The sequence below is a fragment of the Cheilinus undulatus genome, linkage group 21 (genome assembly GCF_018320785.1).
Source record: "Cheilinus undulatus linkage group 21, ASM1832078v1, whole genome shotgun sequence".
In the NCBI taxonomy this organism is placed as follows: Eukaryota; Metazoa; Chordata; class Actinopteri; order Labriformes; family Labridae; genus Cheilinus; species Cheilinus undulatus.
Genome location: NC_054885.1, coordinates 20316321 through 20343665, shown reverse-complemented (window position 1 = coordinate 20343665; position 27345 = coordinate 20316321). Strand labels below are relative to the sequence as shown.

The 27345-nt window shown below is 42.0% G+C and overlaps 1 protein-coding gene across 11 annotated transcripts; it reads left to right on the top strand.

The window, feature by feature from the left end:
- The first annotated feature begins 6 nt into the window (after positions 1–6).
- Positions 7–27345, top strand: gpatch8 (G patch domain containing 8). Of its 11 annotated transcripts, none has more exons than XM_041816646.1 (9): positions 132–218; positions 4863–9053; positions 12048–12120; positions 17522–17563; positions 19851–19918; positions 21518–21604; positions 21758–21901; positions 22032–22162; positions 22530–27345. In XM_041816646.1, exons 5-9 carry the CDS (start codon positions 19892–19894, stop codon positions 26389–26391), a joined length of 4251 nt encoding a protein of 1416 aa, XP_041672580.1. In that variant the 5' UTR covers positions 132–218; positions 4863–9053; positions 12048–12120; positions 17522–17563; positions 19851–19891; the 3' UTR covers positions 26392–27345. The 11 variants fall into 11 exon arrangements, with proteins under 11 accessions (XP_041672570.1, XP_041672576.1, XP_041672574.1 ...); XM_041816639.1 differs by having other exon boundaries at positions 144–218; positions 4863–4940; positions 5813–5848; positions 9035–12120; positions 15990–19918; XM_041816636.1 differs by lacking the exon at positions 17522–17563 and having other exon boundaries at positions 7–218; positions 4863–4940.

Here is a 27345-nt window from a genome sequence, read left to right as displayed (position 1 = left end):
TAGTTTAAATGTCAGCTATCTTGAATCACATTAGTTATTCTTTAACATTTTGTTGAAAATGTTGTGAAAGGTCATTTCCTAAAGGCTGGATCGTTTGGGAGCGCACAGCAGCAGCAGCAGCGCTCTCCTTGTACACAGAGAGAGAGCAGAGAAGCTGCCGCTGTGTTCAGAAAATGGCCGACAGATTTTCTAGGTTCAACGAAGAGCGTGATTTCCAGGTAATGCATGAAACAGTAGCAACATTTTCCGCATTGTATCGAGTGTTTTAACGTTTTAGCACACATTTGTGATGTTACACGTCGCGCGCTGCTCAGCATAATTACAAACAGCTTCGTGCATGTCGGTGTGGATGACGGTTGCTAGCACCGCAAGCTAGCGGAGCTAATGCTAGTGAACGAGCCTATGGCACTGCGGCTATTTTGAATTTAAGTTCCCTTACGCATCTGGGTTTGGCTACGTTATATGTTTGACTCATGTCATGTGCTAGGAGCAGTAAATAATACACAACACGAAGGCCTCTAAATTAAATAACAATAAAGTAGATATTGAAGCACGACAAGTCTGTTTATGACCTTGGGTTTACTGGTTATTTATCGACATATGCTAGCGATGCATAGCTAGCTAGCATGAGAGCTAACTCATGTACGCACATTGGGCATCTACAGCATTAGCAAAAAATAGCTGTATCATTTTGATACAGCTTTAAAACATCATAACAGCCGCAACATGAAAAACAACAGCATGCTAATTAATTCAAATTTTATTAAATGACATCGTCAATTTGCCTTTGATATGTCAATAAACATCAGCGTAGGCACTATGATTGATATCAGTTAAACATGTCCTTGGCCACTAAGTTAATCGATTTTCCGCTCAGCATTTCATTGTTTTTCTTTTTGTTAAAGTGAGGCCATTATTTAACTTATGTCTCAACTTGTTGATTCATTTAACCTTGTTTTGTTTGTCATTAATGCAATTGTAATGTAATCTTATTTCAGTATAGGCAGAAAACATTAAGAAACTAACAGATGGGTTCTGTTTTTGCTTATGTTTTGATTGTTTCTTGTCATGCTAATGAAACAGTTACTCCTGCCCATTCACAACAGTAAGGCTTTTGGAGCTTTACTACTGGATGTGCATGTGTGTTAGACTTGCCTTCCCAACCTCCCCATCCATGTTTGTCTTTAGCTTTGCTTATCTGTGGTCTGAGACCGCACCCTGGTTAAACCAAACAAAACACTTCTGTCCAGACAGCAAAATAGGCTCAGCCCATAATTGTAGTCAAGGGTTTCTCATCAGTCATTTATCATAGTTATTGTCTGAAGTCATAGGTGAAATGGTGTCTCTTCCACTTTATCAGCAGCTTTCATACATTGTGTTTTTACACATATTTAAGCTCCCTTACAGATTTGCTATTCTTTGGCTTTATTTCTATTGGCTTATCTGCCAACTAGAATTACAACATCCCAAGTAAACCTTGCCAGGACTAGTCACACCATACCCAGAAGCACGTGAATATGTCGAAATCTGTATCTGCTTAAGTATTGATTTGTTTTTTCTTTTTCCTTTTTCGAGCAATTACCATTGGGTTATCAGTGAAAAATAATGTCAAACTTTAGTCTGAAGTTCAGATATTACACTGGTGCTGTACTGTTTCTTATACTACTTTTATCTTAAAAAAAAAAAAAAAAAAAAAAAAAAAAATGAACTCTGTTGATTTCCCAATTCAGAAACATACAGATCATGGCTCTGTCATCCTTGTGGTCCCTTGTGATATGTGAGTGTTGCTGAGTAATCGATGATGTTTAAAGTAAGAGAAAGGACATGGATGAATAATCTAAACACAAACCTAACGTCATTTAACAGACATCATTTTGTTATGTTTATTGTGTTCCCTTTAAAAGTGTTTTTGCAAAGGACAGTTAAGTGTGGATTGATTGGAAAGCATTTTGGTTTGTGAAACATTGAGAATATTGATGCATTTAGCTTGAAATCTGCTGTGGCTTTTGTTGGAAGAAGTTTACCCCTTTTTTTTAAAGCAGTAATGTAGCAAAATAAGTTGGAATACCTTTAACTTGCTTCAATGAATAAAAAGTTTGTGGAATTACTGCCCCCCACCCCACCCCCACCCCACTGTGTTGGTGTCCAGTTGGAACTGGGTATTCTGCTGTTTTGTCAGTGAGAGGCGAATTGCTGTATCGTCTGAATGAGTCTGTTGAGAGCAGCTCCAACTGAGCACAGTGGAGCTCTGTGTTTTAGATCTGCTGTGAAGGCATTCATATGTTCAGTATTCAGAAAGTTTCCCTCTGACTCCACAGACTAGAGCCCGCTGCCAAGCAACACGGCGCAGGAAACACCCACAGATGGTCTACCTAGTATCGACAGCACAACCAGTCCAACAGCTCTGTCAGCTTTATTGATTTACATTGTTGTTTGAGCCTTAGCATGTGGCTAGCCTTAAGTTGTAAAAACATACAGGCAATTTATGAGTATCCACAGAGCCGTCTGGCAGAAGCTCTCTTATTTCTAATGTGGGATGGTGTGCAGCATCTATTTCACTGTGGTACTCCAAATGGAAATTTACTCTCTTAATATACATGAAAGGATAGAGTGGCTATCGTTGCTGTGGTATGAGTGTACTAGTCAAGGCAGTAAATAAGCATGCAGCAGTGAAAATAAGAAGTGATTTGGTAGGTAGGATTTGTGCTGATAGGACATAAAGTGGTCTGAGCAGGGGAGATGGGGAGGGGGAGTCATCGATTTATTCATAACTAAGTCCCATGTGCTTCCTTTGCATCTCCTCCTCCTCATAATCCACAGCTTCACACATGCTGATGAGGGTTCCAGTTTCTTCTGAATTAATGACTGAAAATGTGGCATCAAATCACCTCATTACTGCAGGCTGATTTGAGCAGTTGCTTATCTCTGCAAAACCATATTCCCCTAGAGAGTGTGTGGGGTAAAGTGTCTTTCACAGCACAGCCTATTTTATCATTGTCTTTGTACAGCAATGTTAACCACATGTGTGTGGCTGCCTACTGTAAGTCCTCGGTGATAGAGAGGACAAAGTAAATATTCTGCTGTGTAACCCCTCTCAGTAAGTATAATACCCTCAGTTATGTATTTTTGAGCAAGTACATTATATTTAGTCGTCTTTGCATGTCCTATTTCTTTACATAGCTGCAAGCCAGTAGTAAATAATAAAATATTTTGAACTACTTCTGAATTGTTTAGTTTTCTGCTTGCATGAAGGTCAGAAGAAAACAGACTCACAAAAATGACCTTCCTTTCTCCTCTGCTGCTATAGGGAAGAAGCCATCTGTCTCAGGGCAGAAACTGCTCTATAAACACCCTCCTTTTGGTGTGCAAGCCCATTACTCATGTGCTGTCCCACGCAGGGCATACACTTCAAACATCAATGTTCAGTTTGAATAAATAAAGCTGTGTTTCAAATTCGGAAAACAAACAGCCTGAGGTGGATCTCCTTCTTCACCAATGCCAATGATGGAATAAATTTACCAAGACATAAAGAGACAGAAATCTGCTCTGTCAGGTTTATTTGAAATCACAATTCTGACCAAACTGTTCTCCAACAGAAATGTAAGCTGTAATATAAATCCTGTTGTTAATGTTACTTTAAAACTGAAATAATCAGAAATGGGCAGCTTGTAGGCTTTTAAAAAGCAACAACAAGAACAAAAAAATAACAGTCACAGATTTTGTTGTCAACATTTATCTACAGTTTTCCTTGGAACCCGGGGCTTATTATCATTGCTGCAGTTTGTGGAGATTTCTCTTAACTTGTTTGAATTCAGTGTGTTCATGTTTTTGCTATAATTAGTGTTGTTTCAATTTTGTGGGTTTTGATTTAATTTTAGAATTCATTTTGATGGATAAAGCAAACGTTAAAATTGTGTCCAACATGCTGAATGATGAATCATACATTTTGGCTAGCAAAAGCGACACTTCACATCATTTTTCTTGTGCTTTGCTAATGTAAGAGTCCAACTGCTCAGCTTGTCTGATTGGCTGCTCTTCATTGTACTTGACTTATTCAGTGTACATGTCAGGCATCAGGAACAAATCCCTGCACACAGTGCTGTCTCTGTTATGAAAGCTAGGAAAAGACTCAATCAGTGTTTTGTTTTACAGTGCTGATTCTGATGGTGCAAACTATTATCTACTGAGTTTTCCTCCCTTTATGGTATTGTTTTAGTCAGTTAACCTATTTTTTTCAGTGAATGTTATGAAATGTTGAACTATATAGATAACACTTTCATATTTTCCAGCCAAACTAGGCGCCCATGGAGGTCAGTAAATTCACGGACCATTGTAAAATTAAGATGTTGATAACCATATTTAATATTTAACCTGAATAATAACCACTCTCATCAAAGCAACAAAAATGAATTGTATTTATTTATGCTTTAGTACAAATAAAGAATGTAAACCCATTTTCCTGAAACAGAATTACCTCTTTATTTGTGATGTTAACAATGTGATTTCTGATAATCTGCTTATCAGATTAGTTAATAATGATTTTTTTCTAGACCAGTGGTTCACAAATAGTCTGCTACAGCACACTGCTGTGACTTGATGCAAGCCATGGTGTGCTGTTGAAATTTGTACAACCAAACATTGTTACTACAGTTATACAACAACTAAAGGTGGTGTAATGCAGGTAAAAGAAGCTGTTTTGTTGGGATGGGATTATGGTGGGCCTCCAGATTTTGGCTAAATCTTAGGTTTGCCATGGACAAGAAAGTTAGAAAACCACTGTTCTAGACTCATTCTTCTTGATCAGTCACACATAAAACAGGACCAAGTTTTAAATTTCTAAAACAAACTTTTGTGTTGCACAGGGTGGGAATCACTTTGACCAGTATGAAGAGGGCCAGTTGGAGCTGGAGCAGGCATCCCTGGACAAGCCCATCGAATCGGTAAGGCTACATCTATCATTGGGCACCATTGGACCAGCTGTGAGAGTGGATGAGTGGTCCAGGGAGGAATAAAAACCACACCATTTTAACTCAGTTTATTCTGTCCATGTAGATGCATCCAGTGTTTTCTTAAACACTTGTCACCCTAACATGTAGAATCACCTGTCCTATGCCCATTAATACCTTTTAAGTCCTCCCCCCTTCCCATGTCCATTGCCTACTCCATTTCCTGTTTGACAGTTAAATGATGTAAGAGCTAGATCTACCTGTTTTTAAAGAGCTTACAGATAAATGTTTGATTTTTATATCAGTTTCCCATTAGTCATTGTTAGTCATCTTAGCACTGAGAGATGACTCTGAAGCATGGAGTGGATAAAGCACAGTCATGAAGGCTTACTTTCTTTAAATGCTTCAGCTGTTCGTCAATTTTTCGCCAACCCAGCAGACATTTCAGAGATTATTATGGCATGATTATATCCAGAAAACTCGATAAGTGCAGTTGCTTTTCAGTGGTCATTACACACACGATCATCACACAAATAACACGGGTCTTAAAATCCTTTGGGGGTTTAACTACTCAAAAACTGTGATTTAAGTCTTTTTCAAAGTGGGGTGTCATCAAAATAAAACACAAGTTAACATTTAATTGTTTTTCATTGGTTAAGTCTGGTAATAAATAGAAAACTGTGCTTATTCCACTCCGTTTAGCAAACCAAAGATTGATATTAGATGGTGTGAATGGCTACATTCGTGTTTGAGTGAGTGCGTTTTTATGTAGCTGTAGAATTTTTGTGTTAGTTATAGTGTTTGTGCCAATAGGACAGTTATCTTATTGTACACAACTTGGGGTGTTCGACATTTCTCTCCTGCAGCGAATTGGCCCCTATTAGCTAAGCAGCAATGACCCGGTTTGTATTTGCACGCTCTGCTTTCTTACTCCTATCTTTAGGGTCCTTGTAACGCTTCTCTGACTGTCTCTCTTTCTCTCTCTCTCTATCTGTTTCACTGCTTTCACACTCTACATCTATTCTCTCTCTTCCTCTCTCTTGCTCCTTCCCTACTACACAGTGATTCGGTGTACAGTACCCTCTGTCATTCTGTGCTGGCATGGTGCTTGTGCAACTGGGACTGCATTTTTCGCTGAAGAGGCACATAAATAATAGCGCAGGAAGCTCCCTTCTTTCTGTCTTTCCATTTCTCTCCATGCCCCCTTCTGTCTCTGAAGCACTGTGGTGAGCAGGCCCAAACTCCTCTGGTCCACAGTGTTTGGTCACCTCTCGTCAGCCTAATAGATGTGCTCTGTGAGTAAATCACACAGGACCACCAGCCAGGTAGAAATCAAATAATGGGGCAGTTATACATTCTTTGTACTTTCTTTAAGCAGAAATAACCAGCTATGTATATAAACTAACTGATCCCATATCGAATATGAGAAGTTTAAGCATCTGCCCTGCCTTTACACCAATGAAAAGAGCTGTAACCTATATACATGTTACAAGTCCTCTTTATAGATCAGTCTTTGTACAGCATGAAGATGTACAGCCCTTACTTATAATATCTAAAACAAAATCATGTGTTTTTAATTTCTAAAAACATTCTTTCTGCATGATGCAGTTATATCCCGAACATGTGGTTTTAATAGCCAGAGTTGAGTGAACTAAGAGCACTCAAATTTTATACCCTGGTTGAGTTTGATGTATGACTTACTTGCTCACAAACACAAACGAACATCCTGCTGTGTGTGGGTGGTGGAGAGGGAGAAAAGAACGGCAGAGAGGTGGCCTGTTCACCTGGCTTGAGTGGCTCTTTTGCTCCTGCGCTATTATTTGTGGAGGGGCACTGAGGGCCATGCTGCAGCATCACACAGTTCTTCACACATCATTGTTAAAATCTGCACCATCAGAGAAGCTCTAGACTCTCACTTAGTCACCATTTATTCTAATATTTGCACATCTGAATTTTCCCTGTGGAAACAGAAAAGTGTGAGACTTTAAATTTTAGGCTTCCAGTTTACTGCAGAGGTTGGCAACTTATTGAATCTTTTAAGAACTTGTTGAGTTTAGTTTACTTTTAAATAAGTTATTTTTGGTTTTCAATGTGAAATATTCCATCATAATAACCAAACAAGTAATAGCAATAGAATTTAAGCAATACTTTTCCCTAGACTTGCAGAAACAACCTACAGCACACTTTATCGCTACTAAGTCAAATGTTAAAACACACCAACTTACACACATTATATGATTTCATTGTGAGTCATTCAGGTCTGTCCATGTCGGAGCTGTCTGTGAATGCTTCAGCCCAGCTTCTCTGAGCCCCTCCCCCGCCACTTATTGTGTGTGATCTTTAGGCAGCTAGAGGTCTGTGGTACTTTATTGGGATCTTTTTTCTCTTTCTGTCTTTCCCCTTTTGGTCTTTGCTCTTTTTCTCTAACATTGTTTTTGCATTGCATGTGTTAACTTGGTAGCATTCAGTACTATTTTCTCTCAACACTATGTCCTAATCACTACTACAGTTTTCCCCCAGACTCATTCCTCCCACATCTCCTACCCCTCCCAGTCCCTCCACCCTCTCCTCCTCCTCCTTACCTGACCCTGTCCCTGAGCGATATGCAGCGGGCAGCCTCAGAACCACAGTAACCACACAAAACCACTGGAGAGTTGAGAAGCACACATGTGAGGGCCAAATATTAGTTTTCTTGGCAAAAAGTTTGTGTATTTCCTCATCACCAAAGCATTAGATGTAACTTATTATCTCTGATACGGTTTGTTAGATCAATTGACCTAATTATAGTGTAGCCATTTACATTTCAGCTTCTTGTCAAAGGTAAGCATTAGGCTTATGAGAACTCTTTGTTGGGAAGAAGAACACAAAGACAGGGTTAAACCTGATCCATTTCAGACCATTTGTCTAATATTTGCAAGAATCATGTTTTTATACTTATTTTGGAGACCCTGGGATTTTTTTCACATCAGTCATGGTGTAAGAGTTCAGATGAATTAAAAAGTAACACCTGTTTAAATTAGTTTGATCAACTTACTTAAAAGTTGTCAGGCACAACAGTAGCACTACTTGCCTCTAGCCAGTCCCAATTAAGGGCTTGCATTTGTTAAGAAGCATCGGAGAAGCCTTTAGAATGCAGTGTCATTAACCTAACTACACTTTGATAAACTTCCAGTTGATGAATTGACTTCACAGTGATGAGGTAAGTATGTATATTTAATTATTATATTCAAAAGTCCACCTTGATTGGACTCTGATTCTCTTTCATTTCCTCCATCACCTAGCAAATGAAATATTTAACGCACTGATGATAGCCTGATACATCTGCACTGTTTAATTTTTTAGCACCAAAACTGTTGTTTTGATTCAGGCACACCTGCTATGGTTTAGGCCAACCAAGAATGTGCAGAGCAGCAAACACAAGGGAGCTGTAAGAGTTTACGAGGGGCAGCAGCCAGCAGGCTACGTCCACCTGCAGCATTTGCCAGATCCCATTCTTCAGAGACACGAGAGGGAATGACGAATAGCTGCTGCAGCCAAAATTTTGCAAGAGAGGGCCTGTGCCAGTTTTCAAATGGCAGAATCTCTGATCTGTTGTTGAGATCTGTTGTGTATGATGAGAAAAGGTTTGGGTTAATCTAGCTTTCTTAACTTAATGTGCTTGATATCTTAGCCAGTGCAGTCTCTTATCCCTGTACAGGGACACACAAATTCACCTGCAGTTAACAAGAAGCAAAAAGATTCCTACACTCTCTGAGGTCTCTAGGCGAGGTCCCCTGCATATCACTTCCTCGACTCAGTTCTCTCTCCATGCACTGTGTCGATGACCGCACAGTGCACACTTATAAAACCACACCTCCTGTAGATATCTTTTGTTTGGTTAACATTTTTTGTTTTACTTTCTACTGTATTAACAGTCAGTTGGTGGATTTATTGATATACCTACCTTTTGTGTTTGTGTATAGTATTATGTTTGTTTAAAAGAAGAGAGAGATTTGCATTTTTAAGAACTAGAGAAGCAAGAAGAATTGCAGTTGAAAGCGTTTGGCCGGTTTCTTACGTTGTGTCACGTGTGACTGTTTCTTTGACAGCCCAGTATTTTAAAGCCAGGTTCGTATGGAAATGCCTTCACTCCACTTGCACTGCTGTTGGACTCGCCGTCGTTGCTTTCATCCGTCTGTCTGTCTATTCTTTTGGTGCACTTCTTCGCTGTTCAACACGCAGTCTGCGCTTCATCTCCACCCTCTAACCTTTGCTGAGCCCATCCAACTTATCTCTTTTTTTAGTCACCAGATGCAACTGGTGCCTCATCCAACCTGCCCTTCTTGTTGTTACTGTTTTCAAATCTCAGTGAGATAATAAAAGGAATGACTGGATTGTAAGAACAAGTGTACAAAGGTTTGTTAGGCTCCTCATGGTTAGATTTTTCTGACTTCTAGTACAAAAAAATAGTCATATCAGCTTTCAAATAGTGAAGATGCTGAGCAGGAGTATTTGTTATGCAACTACAGCATGAGCATTTTATTTCCCTCCTTCCTCTAAGCTTGAGTGGATCAGATAGTCTCCCAGATCAATATAAATGATCATGTGTACAGTGTTGCTGCACCATAATACTGCAGTGAGGGACAGAAGCAGACCCAATGTCGACTGGAGGGGAGGTGTTCACTGCAGCAATCTCTGCAGTGTTTTCTTACACAGTGAAGTCAGGGGATGTGTTGCCCACCAGGGAGGAGGCAACTCACACTATCAGCCAAACAGCTTCAATATCTATGTGCCTTTATGTCCACAACTGCTGAGCAGGGACATCTTACACAGTTTGAGAGCATTTCAGCATAGCTCTTTTTATCATAACTGTGATAGAGGCGGGCTGGCTGTTTGGCCCAGCGCAGATTCCTCTCTTATCTCATTCCACAGTGGATGGGATCTGACCATCACACAGAGTAAGCACATCCATGAGGCAGGAGCAGTCCAGCCTCTCTCTTGGGGCTGAAACACTAATATCAAACAGATGTTTCAGATATATTTGTTATTCCAGTCATCTTGGGGGTAAAGCTTCAGTACTAAATGGGGCAAAGAAAGGCATCAGTTTGTTCTGGAATATTACACAATACCACATGAGTTAACAAAAGGATTATACCAAATTAATTTTTTTAGACCTTGTGGGCGGAGATGCAGTGTGTGCTGCGTGTATGACTACCACTCCCCTTCACAAGCACTAACCCATACAAGCCCAGCTCACCTCCACCCCCCTCCCCAGAATCATACCCCCACCATGGCTCAGCCTGCTCTGTCCCAACCTCCTCTTTTGTCAAAGAGAACTAATTGAGCCCTGTTGAGCCATCACCCTCCACTCTGCCTGGTCCACCCGAGACTAACACACATGGAGTTCTGTTCACCTGCCCTATACCCACAGCCATCCCTCCCTCTGTATGTGTACCATTCACTGTGCACTACTAACACCGACGATCCTTTTTGTTAAAAGCCTTTAACAAAAAGCTGCATGCTGTTTTGTTCCAACCCCTTCACTTTCTGTTTGTGAAAGTTGATGTCAATCTCTTTGTGATTATAAATATCCTTTTGTTTGGTTTGTATGTTTTTTTGGTAGAATGCAGCACTCTGGTGAATGTTAGACAAGCTTGGAATAGTTATAATCACAACAAAAAACACTGCTTATTAAGAGATCTCATTGTTTCCTGTTTATTTGTGCTTGAAGATGTACTGTAGTGTGTAGTGGTGGGACGGTCTTGCATTTCACTCAATGTTTTTATTTTCCTGCTGACTCATACTAGTGATATAACGGTCTCAGACACATGCACATTTGGCCTCAGAGTTTACTAGGAATTCCTATTGTGTATGTTTTCGCTCTCCTTCACCACCTCTTTGAATTTTATCAGTTGCTTTATCCTGTCTGCAAAAACTCTCGATATAGTTTTGTTAGTTTTTGTCAAAGCAGTCACTTGTATTAAGGTAAAGCATTATTTAGAGTGTTACCTGATGCACTGACATCCTTTTGGAGTCCATTATAAAACATGGGCTTGAGCTGTTTCTTACACATTTAATTCTGCAGGCTAAAATCTACCATACCACTTTCCAAATGCAGTTAAGTTTTGGTAATAATGATGACTTTACAGATGATCAAACTGCATGTGTATCTTGGTAGTTATATTTCTATCCTATAATCGTATACATAGGACGTCTTATACAGCTGCAAACATGGCTGGGGCCAAACCATTGATACCAGAGGTGCTTGAGGTGTACGAAGACATACACAAAATCTATTTCTGGAATCCATCGGGGCCACATGCACACACTGTCTCCCCCTGTTCACCTGCACACCCACATCCCCCCTCACACGTGCATATTCTGTCCACCCTGGGCCTTGTAATGGTAATCCAAGGCCCACTAGCTCCACTTCTATCTCTACCTCTTGCTAATTTTTTTGTGACAGCTGCATACGTTTCATGGTGCTCCCCTTGTCATGGTTACAGAATCACAGCAAGCTTGGAGTTTTCTGGTCTGTTTTGTTAATGCAAGATTTCCATACCTGTTTTGTGTCACTTTTCTTTGTGTACTAAGATCTTGCTCCACAGTGGTTCATATATGTATGCGTGAGATACATATATTGCCCTCTCCTTCCTCCTCCTTCTAACACCTCAGTTAGTGGATGTGACTTGATGTGTTTTCTTTAACTTAAAAACAACAGATATTGCAGCCCAATTTAATCGCCTTTTAAAAAGGTTTTCAAACTTCACTCTTACTGTAGCTGGGTGTCCTGTACTTTACAGGCTACACATAGCCTCATGCATCTTAGTGGAAACTGTCCCTGCTCTCAGTCTCCTACCCTCTATCCCCCTTCTCCTCTTGCCCCAAATTTCCCTTCCTGCTCCTTGTGCTGGAAGACACTGATGTTACACGCTGTAGGTGATATGGATGACAATAATGATGATGGTGATGGTAGTGGTGGTTGTGCTGATGATGATAGCGTGATCTGAGTGTGAACATTAATTTATTTGTTTGTTTGTTTTGATCAGTGCCCACAGGAAAAAAAGCTTCTCTTATTATTGGAATATTTTTGGTTTTTTTCTCCTCTCTCCTTTCTGCTAGGATAACATCGGGCACCGGCTGCTTCAGAAACATGGCTGGAAGTTGGGGCAAGGCCTTGGCAAAACCATGCAGGGTAAGGACACACTCCTCTCTACACTTGTCTTCAGTGTATGCTGGTGGTACTGGGCCACTGCCCTCTGTCATTTCTTTCCCTTTTACGTTTCCAGGTTTTTCTTATATCAGCAAAATTCCTTTTCTCTTCACATTCTCTCTCTGATCTCTCCTTGTGTGTCCGTTTCTGGGTGAAATTGATTTTTATTTAAAGACACATTATTGCAGTTGTTCCTGTTGCTCTCATGCTGCTATTTCATGAAAACTGAAGAGGGAGAAGTATAAAGGATTTAACAGACTGCAGGGGTTGGGAGATGGAATCAAGTGTTTATTTGTGCTCCAGCAGTGCATTTGGTCAACAGCTATTCCAATTAAAGGCGGCCTTCTCCCCCTTTTTAAATCACTGCTTAAGTAGATACCGTTTGGTTCATATATACTTTCTTTAGCCAGCTGTCTTTGAGGGAACTGTATGATGTTATGCATTTCTGTTATGCAGCCATCTTAATTGCATAACATCTATAGATCTGAATGCAAACATCCCCCAAAAGGGTATACCGCTGGTTTAACCTCTGGTTTTGGGGGCTTAATGTTGTTTGTCCTTTGAAAGATGTGCCTTTATTTATTATTTAGGGCAGTATCAGCAGATATTGAGATTGTTTTGTAGACCCTGGTTTTACAAACAGCAAACATGGTAGCCAGAACTCAATCCTGCCTCTGCAGCAAACCTCAAGAAGAACTTGAGTTACCATTCGAAACAGTAGACATTTCTTGGGCCTTGGGCAGGGCAGCAGTTGCAATCACAGTACAGGCCTATTGGCAATAATGCTGCACGATTTGGTAATGATGTGCAATTGCGATTATACTGGACACCATTGCAATCTGCGATTGTGACGATGATCTAATACATAAATGATATCATGAGTGTACTTGCTTGGTTATCAAGGAAAATGCAGACACCAATAATAGTTTACTTAAAGCACTTTTACATTATAGGTCACACTTACCCATTCACACCCTTTCACTCCATTCACACGCCACAGTCATACACTCATGGCGAAGGTGTCTGTGGAGTTTTAGCTAACCCCACTCAAATGCATCCACACTCCACTGACGACTGAACTGTGTATTTCTCAACTGAAAACATACAAATATTAGAAGAAGAATAAAAGCAGAAGAATAAAAAAATACAATAGGAAGGTTCTACAGTACTGCTTCCAATTAGCTTAACGTTTTCCAAAAACTAAGGGTTTTCCTTTTTTTTTTAAAATAAAGGTACTTGTACTTAGTGCAAATTTAGTGGTACAACTTAAAGGCCTTTCTACAGGCATTTTTGTAAACCTTTCAATTACTGCTAAATACAGAAATGATTTTGTGTGGTTATGACATAGCACAGCCTGACATTGCAGTTGCAATTGCAATTAGATTAATTGTGCAGCACTAATTGCCAAAGAAACTGGACCCAGTCCAGAGTCTGTTTGAATTTTGTTTCATAGTTACTATAATGAAGGCCTGAGGTCTGTATTATATTCAGTCTTTTTCAAATCCATTACCGTGATGTGAAAATGTTTAGTCTATTTTTTAAGATCAAAGGTCTTTGCACTCCGAGTCTGTTATTTTCGGATGCAATTTTCGTGTCCGTTATCTGATAATAAAATATCAGGCACCTGAACCTTGCACATCAAGTCTTATACGTTTTATTTTTAGTAACTTCCAAAATTAGTCAGGAAAAAAAAAAGAGTGAGTTGATTCTGTGCCTCTTTCACTCCTTAAAACACATACTGGGTCCATCCATCCCAACAGAGAGCCTCATGTGGCACTGGCCCATGCATCATATAGTGCTGTGCCAAGTAGGAGAGATGCAGAGCAACTTTTTGATTAAGTCTCTGTTACGTGGCTGTGAGTACAAATATTTGCATACTATCAGTTATGTTCCATGGTAGATATCCACATGATACATGGACAAATCCTGGTGTTTTTAAGTGAGGTTTCAGTGCTAGGGAAAGAGAGCAAGAAGGGTGCAACAGTCACTGCTCTAAGTAGACAATTACCCATTAAAATGATGGACTGATAAGAAAAACACAAAAATCAAACTTACTCTGGTAAAGATAATGACGGAGTCACATTTCAGCATCAGTGTGCAAACATGGTTAACACAACATGAGTTTGTGTTTTTTTTTTAATGTGCAAACATTTTAGATTAAAAAAACTGACTCAGTGAGTAAAGACCTTCAGACATTTTGTCCCATAAGCGTTAAAAGATAAACCACAAAAGAGCTCTGTAGGCTCTGTACATGATCTTTCTACAAGATGTACAAGCTAGAAAGTTGCTTTGAAAGTGGTTTACTTTCTGGAGGCAGCTGTATGGCCTAGTTGTTACTGACTGGCTCTAAGAAGGAGCAGGCTGAACAGAGCTGAGTGTGTGGGTTGGTCTTGGCTAACGTCGGCACCTCATTAGCTCAATCCTGCTGTGCTCATTGGTTCAGAGGCACTGCAGCAGAGCCCTGGCATGTTTCCACTGAGCTTCTCTCTGTCTCTTCACCCTCTTTCCTCCTCTCATCAGTATCTTCAGCCTGTCTAACGTTCTTTACTCTTCTTTCAAAACCTCACCCTCGCCTGCACTTTCTCCTAAGAGGACGATGCTTAACATTGTCCATAAGTGATGTCATCACCGGCAAACCAGTGAGACCTTGCAGGCCACTAAGAACAGAGCTTGTTTTTCCTCATTAATTCTAGCATTCATTCTCAATCATAGTCTTTTCTATCCTCAGGTCTGTCTGTTAAACTACTGTACGTCTCACACAGTCACTTCAATCAACTTCGTTTCTTTTTGTAGCTCATTTTGAAATTATTCTCAAGTGTGTTTCTCTCCCAGTAAGCCCGAGAAATACTTCTCGTCCTGCAATATGGGAGCCCTTAGCCTCAGCCTTGCAGATAAATATAGAGGGGCTTAAGAGAAGGTTGAATTTGTTGAGCCTCTGAAGATTAATCTGTAGGTATTCTTACTCAACCAGGTTTAAAAAATTGAAATCTTTTCTTACAGTATGTACTTGGAGGTGGGTTTAATATTTTTATCTGATAAATTTGCGTCAGTGTAGACATACTCTTGCAGAGAAGTGAATAGTTTGGTTCTGTTTGCATGGTTCACATCAGTTTCAACATGATATCTAGTGTTTTGACATTTGACAATAAATGTTTATTGTGTTAGCTTCTAGAGAAGCATAGGTCTTGATGACAGTGTTCTGGCTGCCTGATAGCTTTTTTTCGTGTACATATATGGCCTTAGTTCCCTCTGTTGTCTCACAGGTATGTTCAGTGTAACTGTGGCCAGGCTCCAGAGCAGACTAGGATGTTCCTTTCTGGGCAGGTTGACTTTTGTATAGAAAATAACCGTACTTTGTGAGTTTTCTATTTGCTGTCTGTTGTTGTTTATTTCCACCTGGCCTTGAACAGCTGAAAAGAAGTCCCTTTAATGTGATAAGGATGAATGCTTTGTGTGGAGGAGAGAACGTTGCAGGGGCTGACTGTGCTCTTGTCTTTGCCACTGGCACCACCAACGTGTGGTTATGTAAGCATCCTGCTTTGTGGGCAGATGAGACTGCGGCAAACTGTCCAGTTGTTGTGTAGGAATTAATGGCCCACTGTTGGAGCCCACTATCTCTGTTCAAATTTGACAGTGCTCTAAGTAGTAGTCTAGACTCACAGCATAACTGCATCTTTGCATCACACTGAAGTCTGCTGGATAATTATTATAATTTTCCTCTCCTTTCCTGTCCTTCTTACCAGCAGAGAGGGTTTTTGAAATTTGAAGTGAAAGCATTGTGTCCCCTTTTTAAGTTTTCACTGTATTGACTTTGTTCTTATTCTTCTTTTGTCCTTTTTGCCCCTTTTTAGGTAAGGTTTGTTGGACCCCCTCTGTATGTCAGTATGTGTGTGTGTGTGGGTGTGTTTTCTTTCTCCCACTCTGCAGTTGACCTCATTGTAACACCCCTTTTACAGTGAAATGTAGGCTAATGGCCTCTGTCAGCTTCCTTCTCTTTGCTTCATAATCACTAAACCTTTATTGTAATCTGCACAAGAGTAAAGTGCTTCGATTGAACAATGAACAAAAAATCCATTTGAAATCAAGATAGACTTAGGAAGCCATGATTCCATCACATCCCTTAGAATCATCTTCTCAACGTATGTTAGATTTTTTTTCTCCTCTTTGAGTTTCCTTTGCTGCTGTCGGGTATCTGATTGGCTGTAACCACGGCTCAGACTTTGAATGGCTTGCAGAGTAGAGAAGTTTTTCCCCCCTCTGCTTGTTTGCCTGTTTCTACCTCCAAACCTGTGAAAATTGTGAATGTGTGTGGTCATTATGTGGGACTGAGACGTGTGTCTGAGCGTGTCTGTTACTGACCGGGCCATAGAGTCAACTTACAGGGAAAACCTCACCACCCTTCGACACCCTGAATGTCTCTGTCCCCATGGTCACACGCTCCCGTCCTCCCCCTGTTTCTTTGCCCCTCCTGCACAGCATGTTTGTCCCAGCGGTGCACTCCTGCCTGCCTTAAACTGTCACACTCACCTGGGGCTTTAAGCAGTGTTGGAGGTTGCACATTCAGCTATTACTTTCACATGATAGAGTGAAATGTAACACTGCAGCTGCTCACATTTTTAAGTGTACTTTGGTAAAACTGCTGCTCCACAGTGATGCAGACCCTGCTCTAAGCACTGCTCAAAGCCTTGCTGGCTCTTTCCTCAGGTACATTTTATGTTTGTCATGTGTTTATGTGTTTCGGGGTAAAGCACATCCCAAAACAATTACGCTATCTGTAAGCTAGCTAAGAAATGGAAGACTATCGGGGAGATTTACTAACTGGGCTGACAAGCATCTCTGAGGCAAAAAGTTCAAAGGGGGAAAATGGTGGTTGTCCCTAGAGTCATCGGATAACATTTTTGATCACTTTAAAAAGCAAAGCAAAATTTCATTTACCTGTACCAGACATTATCAACGAGTCTACTTTTGATCCCTGACTTTTAAAACCTCTCCTCCTATGCATTGCACCTGAAAAAGTAGTGAGCTTTCCAATTTTTCCTGCTTGGCAAAGTTGTAAAGTAAAATTCGTAGGGATATAGGACTTCTGGCGTGCTTTATATGGGGCGGTAGTTTGGTATCTATGGGGAACATTCTGGTTGAGAGCAAGATGACGCCAGGCTAGGGGCCAGGGGACGGGGACGCATGGTTGGGAGAAAGTGGTGAGAGGAGATCCCTGTAAGCACCTAGCCCTGAGTGAAGGGATGAGGGGGGTGGGGGGGTGATACACTGATGCCCCTCTGGTATTAAACCCCTCTAAACCCCACAGCCTCACTCCCGACCCCACCCTCCCTTCTCTATGTGCCTCAATCTTCCTGCTTAACCAATTGGTGTTTCTTTTTTACAGCGATTTGATCCTGCCCATGTTGTGCTGATGGTAAACTTAGTGGTAAATGATATTTTATCCCCCAATTGAATTTTGTTTTGTTTTGTTTTAATTTCTCCCATTTTTTGTTTTCCTCTCATCAGAGCACCAATGCTACATAGGCTTTCAATTCTCTCTGTATTAGTCCTCATTCTGCTGCTTGTATTTTATCATGCATATGTATTACTCTTAGAACATTGTCATTTTGTTTGTTTTCAGTTTTTTTAAACCTTGTGATTCACACCTTGTGATTTAGACACGCATTGTTTTTGTCTGGTCCCTTTCTTTTCCACTGGAATGGGTAATGTGGAAGTATTGTCACTGTGTTCAAAGATTGGTGATAGTTTGGGATGACTGTAATTGTTCTTTAATCTTTAATTCTGGGCCTGGCTTGTGACTTCATTCAGACTGACCACTGCAGTGGCTGGCTAACACACCAACATTTCTCTGGTTTCACTTCTCTACCAGTGTTGGGCAAAGAGCGTGGACACATATCTATCAGTAGAGTCTTGTGATCCAGATATTACACAGTCCTTTCCTCTTATTTTTCGGGGGAATAAGGAGGCCATAGTTATACAAACAGTTTAAGGTCTTCAGTTCAGAACTCATCAAGCTGCCTGACACTGCAGTGGTACATCGAGTCCAAGCAGGCCAATATTTTACAATGCCCATGCATTAATGATTTCAGAATTAATATGTCATTGGGCTGTGATGACTAAATTACTCAGGTATGACATATTTATTTACACCTGGTCAAGTTCTTACCATGCTCTGTTCATAAAGATAAGAATGTGCGTGGAAGTAGTTCATTTATAGTGGTAATTTACCCAATTATTAGCACATAAAACACATTGACTCAAGGTCAATTTACATGCTAAAAGAAAGTGAAAAATTAGGCATGGCACTATGCTTGTTATTTTTCTCTCTGCTAGAGAAAAATCTTCATTTAGAGGCCAATTTATAAGTAAAACCACCATATTTATCAGACAATTCTAATTAAATCAAGCACAATGCTCATAGTTATTCCATATGCCCAATGGTATACACAGAAAATTGATTCATGAAAAGATAAAAATATGTGGGAGGAAAAAAACTGAAACCAAACTGAATTGATAATCACTATCAGTAAGATTGATTATTGTATCTGGCTGGCAACAGGAGCAGCAGACTAGTCCAAATTCTTTTTATGCCTTCTGTGTTGAGATTCCCCTGTCTATCTGTCTGTCTGTCCTCCCCTTCCCTTTCCTTCTACCCATACCCATGTTTTACCAGGTAAGTATTCCCCATCCCTTGCACTGTCACCATGGCGATACCTGGCCTGTGACGTCACTCTGCTGTAGTTCAGTGCTTGTGTCCTTTTTTTAATTTTTACTCTGTCTTTCTCTCTGCTTTGTTTGGCTGATTATGAGTGGATTAAGCAACTCTGTGTCAATCTCCAAAATAGTTTTGATTTTTTATATATTATATATATTTAACTTTTCATTCTGGTTTTTGTTTTATTTCTTTTTGTTGTCTTTGGTTTGTTTATTTTTCTACAGTTAATTTCCTTCTGATCTAGCTCTTTTCACAGCTTACGTAACATATTATAAGCAGACAGGAGGAAGTAATCTTCCTTTTGCAGTCAGTCAGGGGGCCAGGGACAAGGGAACAAATTTAAACTCGTGACAGAAAAGGGGGCTTGCGAGGGTCAACCAGCCTGCAGACATTTCAGAAAGAGATGATGCACTAGGCTTGAGATTATTGGGAGGCTTTGTTACTTTCATAGAGGATGTCGCAGTGGCAGCAGCTGCGCAGGCCCGCTGCCTCTCCTTTACAGACACACACAGTCCCTGGGGCTTTAGTGTCCTTGATAGACCTGGCATTCTGGTTGAATAGGACTGCAGCAATACCCAGGTGAGGAGGGGCAGTGGGTGGCGCTACACAGAACAAATATAGGGACAGATTGGCTTGGAGCTGAAGGCCTTGTTTCAACTAAACTCTTATCTTTTTTTATAAGGAAATAGAACTCCAAACCCTGATGCCTTTTATTTGTAACTGGCATTAGCAGAGATTTTCACTAATTCAAAATGCATCTCCGCAGCCGCGTCAAATGTCATAGAAAGGTTAGATAAAGTGATCAGTGCTTGATGGCTGCAGTAAGCTGTGAGAATGGCTGGTGTTTGGTTCACTGTAGCTTTCTGGTCTCTTTGCACTTCAAGGCAAAAATTCTCTAACCCCAGCACCCTATGCTCTAAAAGCAGGCTGTCTCCGAGCTGGCCCTCCGTCCCAGTATCAAACACTCACCAGTCCTCTCTCTGTCCCTTTACCCCAGGACGCACCGACCCTGTTCCCATCGTCCTCAAGTATGATGTCATGGGGATGGGACGCATGGAGATGGAGGTGAGATGCTGTTTATTTGATCTGTTTCTTCATAATGTGCATAAATAAGATATTTCTAGATTCAACAGGACATCAAGAAATCACCATTGTGCTTAACTTAGAACTTAATTGTTTTTTAAACATCTGTCTATCTGACAACATTGTGGTGATGTCTTTGCTGTTAATTTTCAATGCAAATAACTTGGAAGTAAAGATCAAAGGTCCTAGAACCTAATTATTATTCTTACAACATATTAAAAAAGTCTGTTCTTGCTTTCAGTGCTCACTGATGACTTTCAAAAAAGCCTCTGGTAGAATCATTGGCATCAATTTCCAAATAAATATCCATGGCAGAAATGCTCAGCATGAGCCAAACAGTGCCATGAACAGTGCCAGGTTTCTGCTAGAGCTTTGTAAAGCTCAGCATCATGAGAGTGTTGGGCAGAAATAAAATTCTTTCAAGTTATCAGTCCTGCCTCACCAGCTGGCAGTCTGACAAACAGATCCGAGTGGCTGGATATCAGAAAACCATTGCTTGAATGAAAGAATAAGTGCCAAATGCAAATCAGAGGGTGTAGAAAGATTAAAAGTATGATTTAGGTCCCTTAAATGCTACAACAGTCTGTGACATACTGTGTGATCCTGAGCTAATGTCTTTGTGATATCTGCCTCAGCATGTCGATGGCTGTGTACTAAAGTTCTGTCCATGCAGAAAATGTTTGTCAGGAAGTCTTGACCTGACTTGTGCAGAGCTCATCTAACACCTTTACGATACAGAGTTTCAAACAGAAACTACATAATGATGTGGCAACATGTTAGTGTCTCAGGTAAGATAAAATTTAGTTTTAAATTGCATTTTACGCTTAGAACCATTCATATAGAAAAAAATAGATCAAAACCCAAAAAGGCTTTGAATTAATCGTGTAATTTTAGGTGTCTATCTAAAGTGACAATTTTCGATTACAGCAAATTGAATGTTCGAAAAATGAGTATGGTCACAGTAAACCAACGGCAGAACAGACAGACTGAGCCAGAAATCAGACTGCAGAACAATACAGGAGTACTTTGAAAAACAACCCACATGAGCTTTCCTGCTCAAGTCTTCTGACCTGTAAACACAGATCTTCCTCCTCATCCTCTTTGAATAAGCTACGGCTTCAGCCCACACCTTTTTGTTCCTCTCTTTTTTTCCCCTGTCGATCTTTTGGGTTTAATGCTAGAGTAGCATTAATTTGAGGTTTATTTATTGTCATTCAGCCAGTGTATTGGATTGCAAATGTTAAAGATGTCTGAAATATACTAAAAAACATAAAAATTATTTGGGAAAGTGCACTACTTATATTTTCGATGTCCCAGCTGTCTAAGAAAGTAAAAGCATATATGTCTTTGGCTGAACTATACCATTTGCAAGCATCTAAAGTGTGAGAAAAAAAAGCAAAACAAACCAACCAATCAAAGCCCCTGTAGCCCAGATGCACCAACAATATCTGTACATCTTTCTTGCCTTTCCTGCAAGGATATAAATTATAACAAAAGGCAAATAAGAAGTTACACTGCTGTGAAATATTCTCAAGCACTTTGTTTCTTCTAGAGCTCTAATTTCTCTGTCTGTCCTTTCAGTTGGATTATGCAGAAGATGCCACAGAGAAGAGAAGAGTGCTGGAAGTGGAGAAAGAGGACACAGAAGAACTACGGCAGAAGTACAAGGTTAGGCCCATGCATCTTTGTATTTTCTGGGTTGTCTTCGACCTAAAAATAAATCTACTTCTGGAACAATATTATCTTTAGTCATGCATTTCTGTGTTCTTTAAACATTCTGAGAATTAGCTCATTTCCTCTTGTATTTTGCATTAATAACAGGATCAGGTGGAAAAGGAGAAAGCTATCGCAAAGGCTCTTGAAGACCTGAGAGCCAATTTCTACTGTGAGCTCTGTGATAAACAGTACACAAAACACCAGGAGTTTGACAACCATATTAACTCCTATGACCATGCTCACAAGCAGGTACTGATTTTTTTCCCTCAAGGTGAAGATCTGTTTAGCTTTAAAAGCATGAGGATGTTTTCTTTTTCTCTGTGAAAGAAGAGATCCTGATATGCTTGTTTACTTTTGCATTCTTGCTTTTGTTGTTCAGAGGCTGAAAGAACTCAAGCAAAGAGAGTTTGCCCGCAATGTGTCATCCCGTTCTCGGAAAGGTGGCAAGAAACAAGAAAAGATGCTGCGGCGATTGCATGAGCTTGCTGAGCAGAGGAAACAACAGGATCGGTATGGATTTGTTTCCTTGGTGCCACCTGCTGGCCAGTTTTGTATCAATTGTTAAGACATGAGCTCAGTTGTTTAATTGTGAGGGATCATTGTCTAAGCTGTTTGCTCATAAAAAGAGCACTTTTAAAAACAAACTGTAGATCTGATATCAGTGCTGTGATTCCTTTGTAAGACTACTGTTTGAAGGGCATGCTTTTCAAAAAATTCTGTAAGCTGATATTACAGACCATCAGGACCATTTGAGGCTCCCTGTAATGTAAAACAAACAGCATGCATGCTGTTTAACTGTAGCTGTAATTGTGATTGGTATTTGTTGAAGTTGCAAACTTGCAAAATATCACGTTGTTCTCATTTTTTTGTGTTTTAGCACTCTAGGAAGTGGACCCATGTTCAAAACCACCACAGTCGCTGTAGATGGAGAAAAGGCAGAAGACAGTGATAACACAACACCTGAGAACCCTGCTTTTACAGACGGTGTCCTGGAAGGATCACTGGCTGATAGAAGTGAGCAGTCCTCTCCAAAGCCGGCACCAACCATCAGCTTCTCTTTGGGAAAGAACAGCGCATCCTCTCCTACCTCCAGTGTTTCATCAAAAGTTAGCGTGTCCTTCTCTTTTGCTAAGAAAGCTCCTGTGAAGCTGGAGACAGCAGCAGCTGTGTTTGCTGATCATGGAGAAGAGGCTATGGAAGAAGAGGAGGGTCAAGAAGGAGAAAAGGCTGCAAGTCAGGAGGAGGCATCTGCCTGCAGCACAGATAGCCCTAAAGGAGGATCAGGAGGAGGGGAAGGAGGAGGAGAGGTTAGCAGTGTTGCAACTACAGAAGAGGTGCAGCAGGCTGATGATGGAGGCTCTTTAGCCTCTACCCTCAATAAACTGAAGATGATGATGAAGAAAGAGGAAGGATATGCTGGACAAGAGCCTCAGTACTATCATTACATACCTCCAGCCCACTGCCGGGTTAAGCCTCATTTTCAGTTTCTACTTTTTATGAAGGCAACAGAACAGTGTCAGAGCAAAGAAGAAGAAGAGGAAGAGGGTACACAGGAGAAAAAGGAGGAAGACTGTGTAGAAGAGGTGGCTTCAAATGCTACTGAGGGTGAGGCTGAGTGTAAGGATGAAAAGGAACAAGATAATGTCACCTCAAATCCTGATCCAGAGCCAGCTCCTTCATCTCCTAAAGAGAAGACTGAAGATTTGCCCTCATCTGCAGTAGATACAGCCTCCACTGAACCTGCCTCCCCTGCACAAAAAGCAGAGAGCACAAAGGATACTGAGGCATCAAACTCTGGTCCCAAAATCCCCACTGGTCCCTTCTTCCCAGTTTTGAGCAAAGATGAGAGCACCACCCTGCAGTGGCCCTCTGAGCTCCTGGAATTCACAAAAGCGCAACCTTCCCTGTCTTACAGCTGCAATCCCCTCTATTTTGATTTCAAACTGTCCCGCAACAAAGGAGTGCGAGGTGGGAAAGCAGCAAAGTCCCCTAAGCCATCTGAAGAATCAGAGGACAAAGGCCAAGAGATGGCTGGCTCAAAAACTGAAGTAGATTCAACCAAACCTGGGACCAGCACTGACAAAGACAATCCAACAATGAAGGCAGAGCCTGGCCAAGCGGAAGGCGATGAGCAAAAACCTGCAACAGGCAGCACTAATGCAAAGAAGAAGAAGAAAAAGAAGAAACATAAGAAGTCAGCAAAGCACTCAAAACGCAAAGGCAAAGAAAAAGGGGCAAAGGAGGGAGCTGAAGGTGACACTGAGGCAACGCAAGAGAAGCCAAAAAAGAAGAAAAAACACAAACGGAAGAAGAGCAAAAACAAGGCACCAGATCAAGATGAGGCAGCAGCTGATGTAAAGGAAAAATCAAAACCAAAGTCAGAGGATAAAGCTGCTGCCACCTCCTCCTCTGTTCAGCCGACACCTGGAGGGGGAGGGTCTGCAGATAGTACAGGTGCAGAACCAGGAAAGAGGAAACGTTCTTTAAAGGAAGTGCCTTGCAAGTCTGGAGCTGATGAAGGAGGAACGAGTAAAGGCACTGAGAAGGTCAACTCCTCAGAGGAGCACAGCAGTACCAAGAGGCAAAAGACGGACTCCAGTGCACCTCAAAGTGCCTCCTGCTCCACCTCAGCCCACAAGAGTCCTGGTCCTGGTAGACCTCCCAGCAGTGAAAGTGAAGAGGAGGGGGGCTCTAACACTCAGCGCTCGCGTCATCATAGGTCAAGTCCTCGGGAACAACGCCGCCACCACAGTGAGGAGTCAGGGCGGTCCTGCAGCCGTTCCTCAAGACGCGGAGAAAGACGGGGTAGCAGTCGCGGGCGCCACCGTGGCCAAAACTCACGCAGTCACTCTTACTCTAGCAGCTCTGAGCGCTCCTCAGCAGGCAGCAGTGCCTACAGCCATCGCAGCCGCAGCTACTCTGACAGCTACAGTGACTACAGCACAGAGGGGCGGAGACGGAGGCACTCCAAACACTCATCAGACTCTGAGTACGAGAGAAGGGGGAGTCGGGGACGTAGACGATCAAGGAGACACAAGTACTCCTCCTCTTCATCAGAAGACTCCCGCTCACGTTCACGAAGCTACAGCCGCAGAAAGAGGCACCGCCGGCATCACCGCAGCAGTTCAAGAAGCTCCAGCAGCTGGAGCCGCAGCACCAGCGCTCGATCCTGGAGGCGCAGTTACAGTCGGAGCCACAGCTCAGGCAGCCGCTCCTCCAGCTCCACCAAAGGCTCCCCACGACGACGAGGTCCCAGAGGTCGAGCAGACAGTGACACACACCGAAGAGACTTCAACCGATCCCATATCTACCGTTCCCAGTCCCCACGCTCCTCTTCATCACGAGGCCTTAACCGCAACACACATTCATCCAGCTCACAAGGTCTGAGGCCAGGAGGGTCCAGGGATGCAGGGGAACAGAAAAACAGCCTCACTGCTCGCCAGCTGCTGGAGAAGGTTCAGTCTAAGAAAAGCTCTGATGATTCTGCCACAGGAACAAAATCTGGGCTAAAGATTAAAGACCCACCGCAGGGTTACTTTGGTCCGAAACTCCCCCCAACCCTGGGAAGCAAAGCAATGCTGCCGTTATTTGGTAAGCTGCAGGCAGGGAAGAAGCCAGTGATTCCCCTCACCAGACCAGATGAAGGAGAGAAATCAGGAGCAGGGAAGAGTTCTGAGGCTGAGCAAGAGATCATCCTAGTGGAACCCATCAGAGAGTTCCCCCCTCCACCACCCCCTCCAGCCCCACCTGTTCAGAAGGTGGAGGAAGCCCCACAGACCACAGCTGTGCAAGAGGAAACTCAGCACCCCACTTCAGAAGCCCAGGTGCTGCAAGAACCCCGACCACTATTTGAACAGGAGCCTTCAATGATTATGCCCCAGTACCAAGGAGAACCTGGACAAGACCCCTCTCAGAACCCCATGATGGAGTCCCTCATGCCAGAAATGCAACAGCAGCAGCCACCAATGCATGCCTACCCTGGTTACCCACCACCCAGCCTGGAAGAGGATGGCATGGAGGCAGAGGAAGATGGACTGGCTCCTTTGGAGAGTCAGCCTATCACGTTCACTCCAGAGGAGATGGAGAAGTACAGCAAGCTGCAGCAGGCTGCACAGCAACACATCCAGCAGCAGCTTTTGGCCAAGCAGGTCAAGACGTTTCCCTCTGCTGCAGCTGCTGCAGCTGCTGCAGCTGCTGCTGCAAACTTGGCCCCTGCCCCCCCTCCACCTGCCCTGCAGCAAATCCACATCCAGCAGCCCACTGTGTCTGTGGCCTCAGGCACATCTATTACCACAGTGCAACATGCAATCTTACAGCATCATGCTGCCACTGCTGCTGCCATGGGCATCCACCCTGCTCACCCCCACCACCCACACCCTGCACATGCACAACTGGCCCAGGTACACCACATTCCCCAACACCACCTTACCCCTATCTCCCTGTCTCCTTTGGGTCACTCCCTTGGTCATTCTCTGGGACACTCACTTGGACATGCAGGGCTGATACCTGCCCACCCGACAGCCTTCCTCTCCGGTCAGCCCATACACATTATCCCAGCTTCAGCACTTCACCACACCCCCCTTGCTCTGCATCATGTACCCCACACTGCCCTGTACCCCACACTCTTTACACCCAGGCCCTCACAAGCTGCTGCAGCAGCAGCCCTACAACTTCATCCGCTGCTACACCCGATCTTCTCAGGGCAGGACCTCCAGCACCCACCTAACCATGGCTCTTGAGTAACATTGCAAGTGAAGGAGAGTAGTCACAACACCCAGTCACTGGAAGAATGACTTTTCTATGACTATCTTGGTCTGAAGGTAAAGTCATTGCGACATCACAGAGGCCGTGAGACAGGAAGCTGTCAATAAACCACCGTGTTACTGGACTATACAGAGCAGCGAGTTGTAGCCACAAAGTGGTGCTGCCTGTGGTGGGACAAAATTGACACCATTTTTTTTCTGACTCTTTTTTTTTTCTGTATTTGACCCTGATTTTGAAACAGGGTGTATATTGAAAGACACTTCCTCAAGAAACTGGTTTATTCCTGCTTGAGGTTTATTAACACCAACCATTTGTTTTTTATCAAGTCAGAGAAACCACTGGATTTCCTTTTTCATGTAAAAATATTAGTGTTGCTCTTTTTGTCAGCCAAAAAGAAGTGATATGATTGAGTCTATAAGCAGGATCATGTTACGATTAAGTGATTTTGTTGTTGAGATGAACTGCTTGGAGTCTGTTACCTTCGGAGATGGACAATTTCATAATAATTGATACTCTTGTTATCCTTCTCATATGACTACTTACTTTATTGGACTCATGGTCTAAAATAATTTGAAATGCAGTAACTTGTACATATATCAGTGTGTAATGTGAAGAATCCCTCCAATGGTGACCATTGAAAACTACAGCTATGGTGTTCAAACTTGTACAACATTGTCACATAGGATTTACCATCCCTGATGCTCTGAGGCAAAGTTCATGTTCCCTGTGGTGAAGGGACACCTGAATGAATTGCACTGAAATATGTACATGGAAGTAGTGTGTGTGCATCCTATAACAATAAGATTGTAGTATACTGCAATAATTGTATTTTTCTGTTTTTAAATTATTTTCTAAAATGCTCTTGAACATAAGAGATGTTTTTTTGCTTTTGTGTAATTTTGTAAATAAAACTGCTGTAGATTAACCTA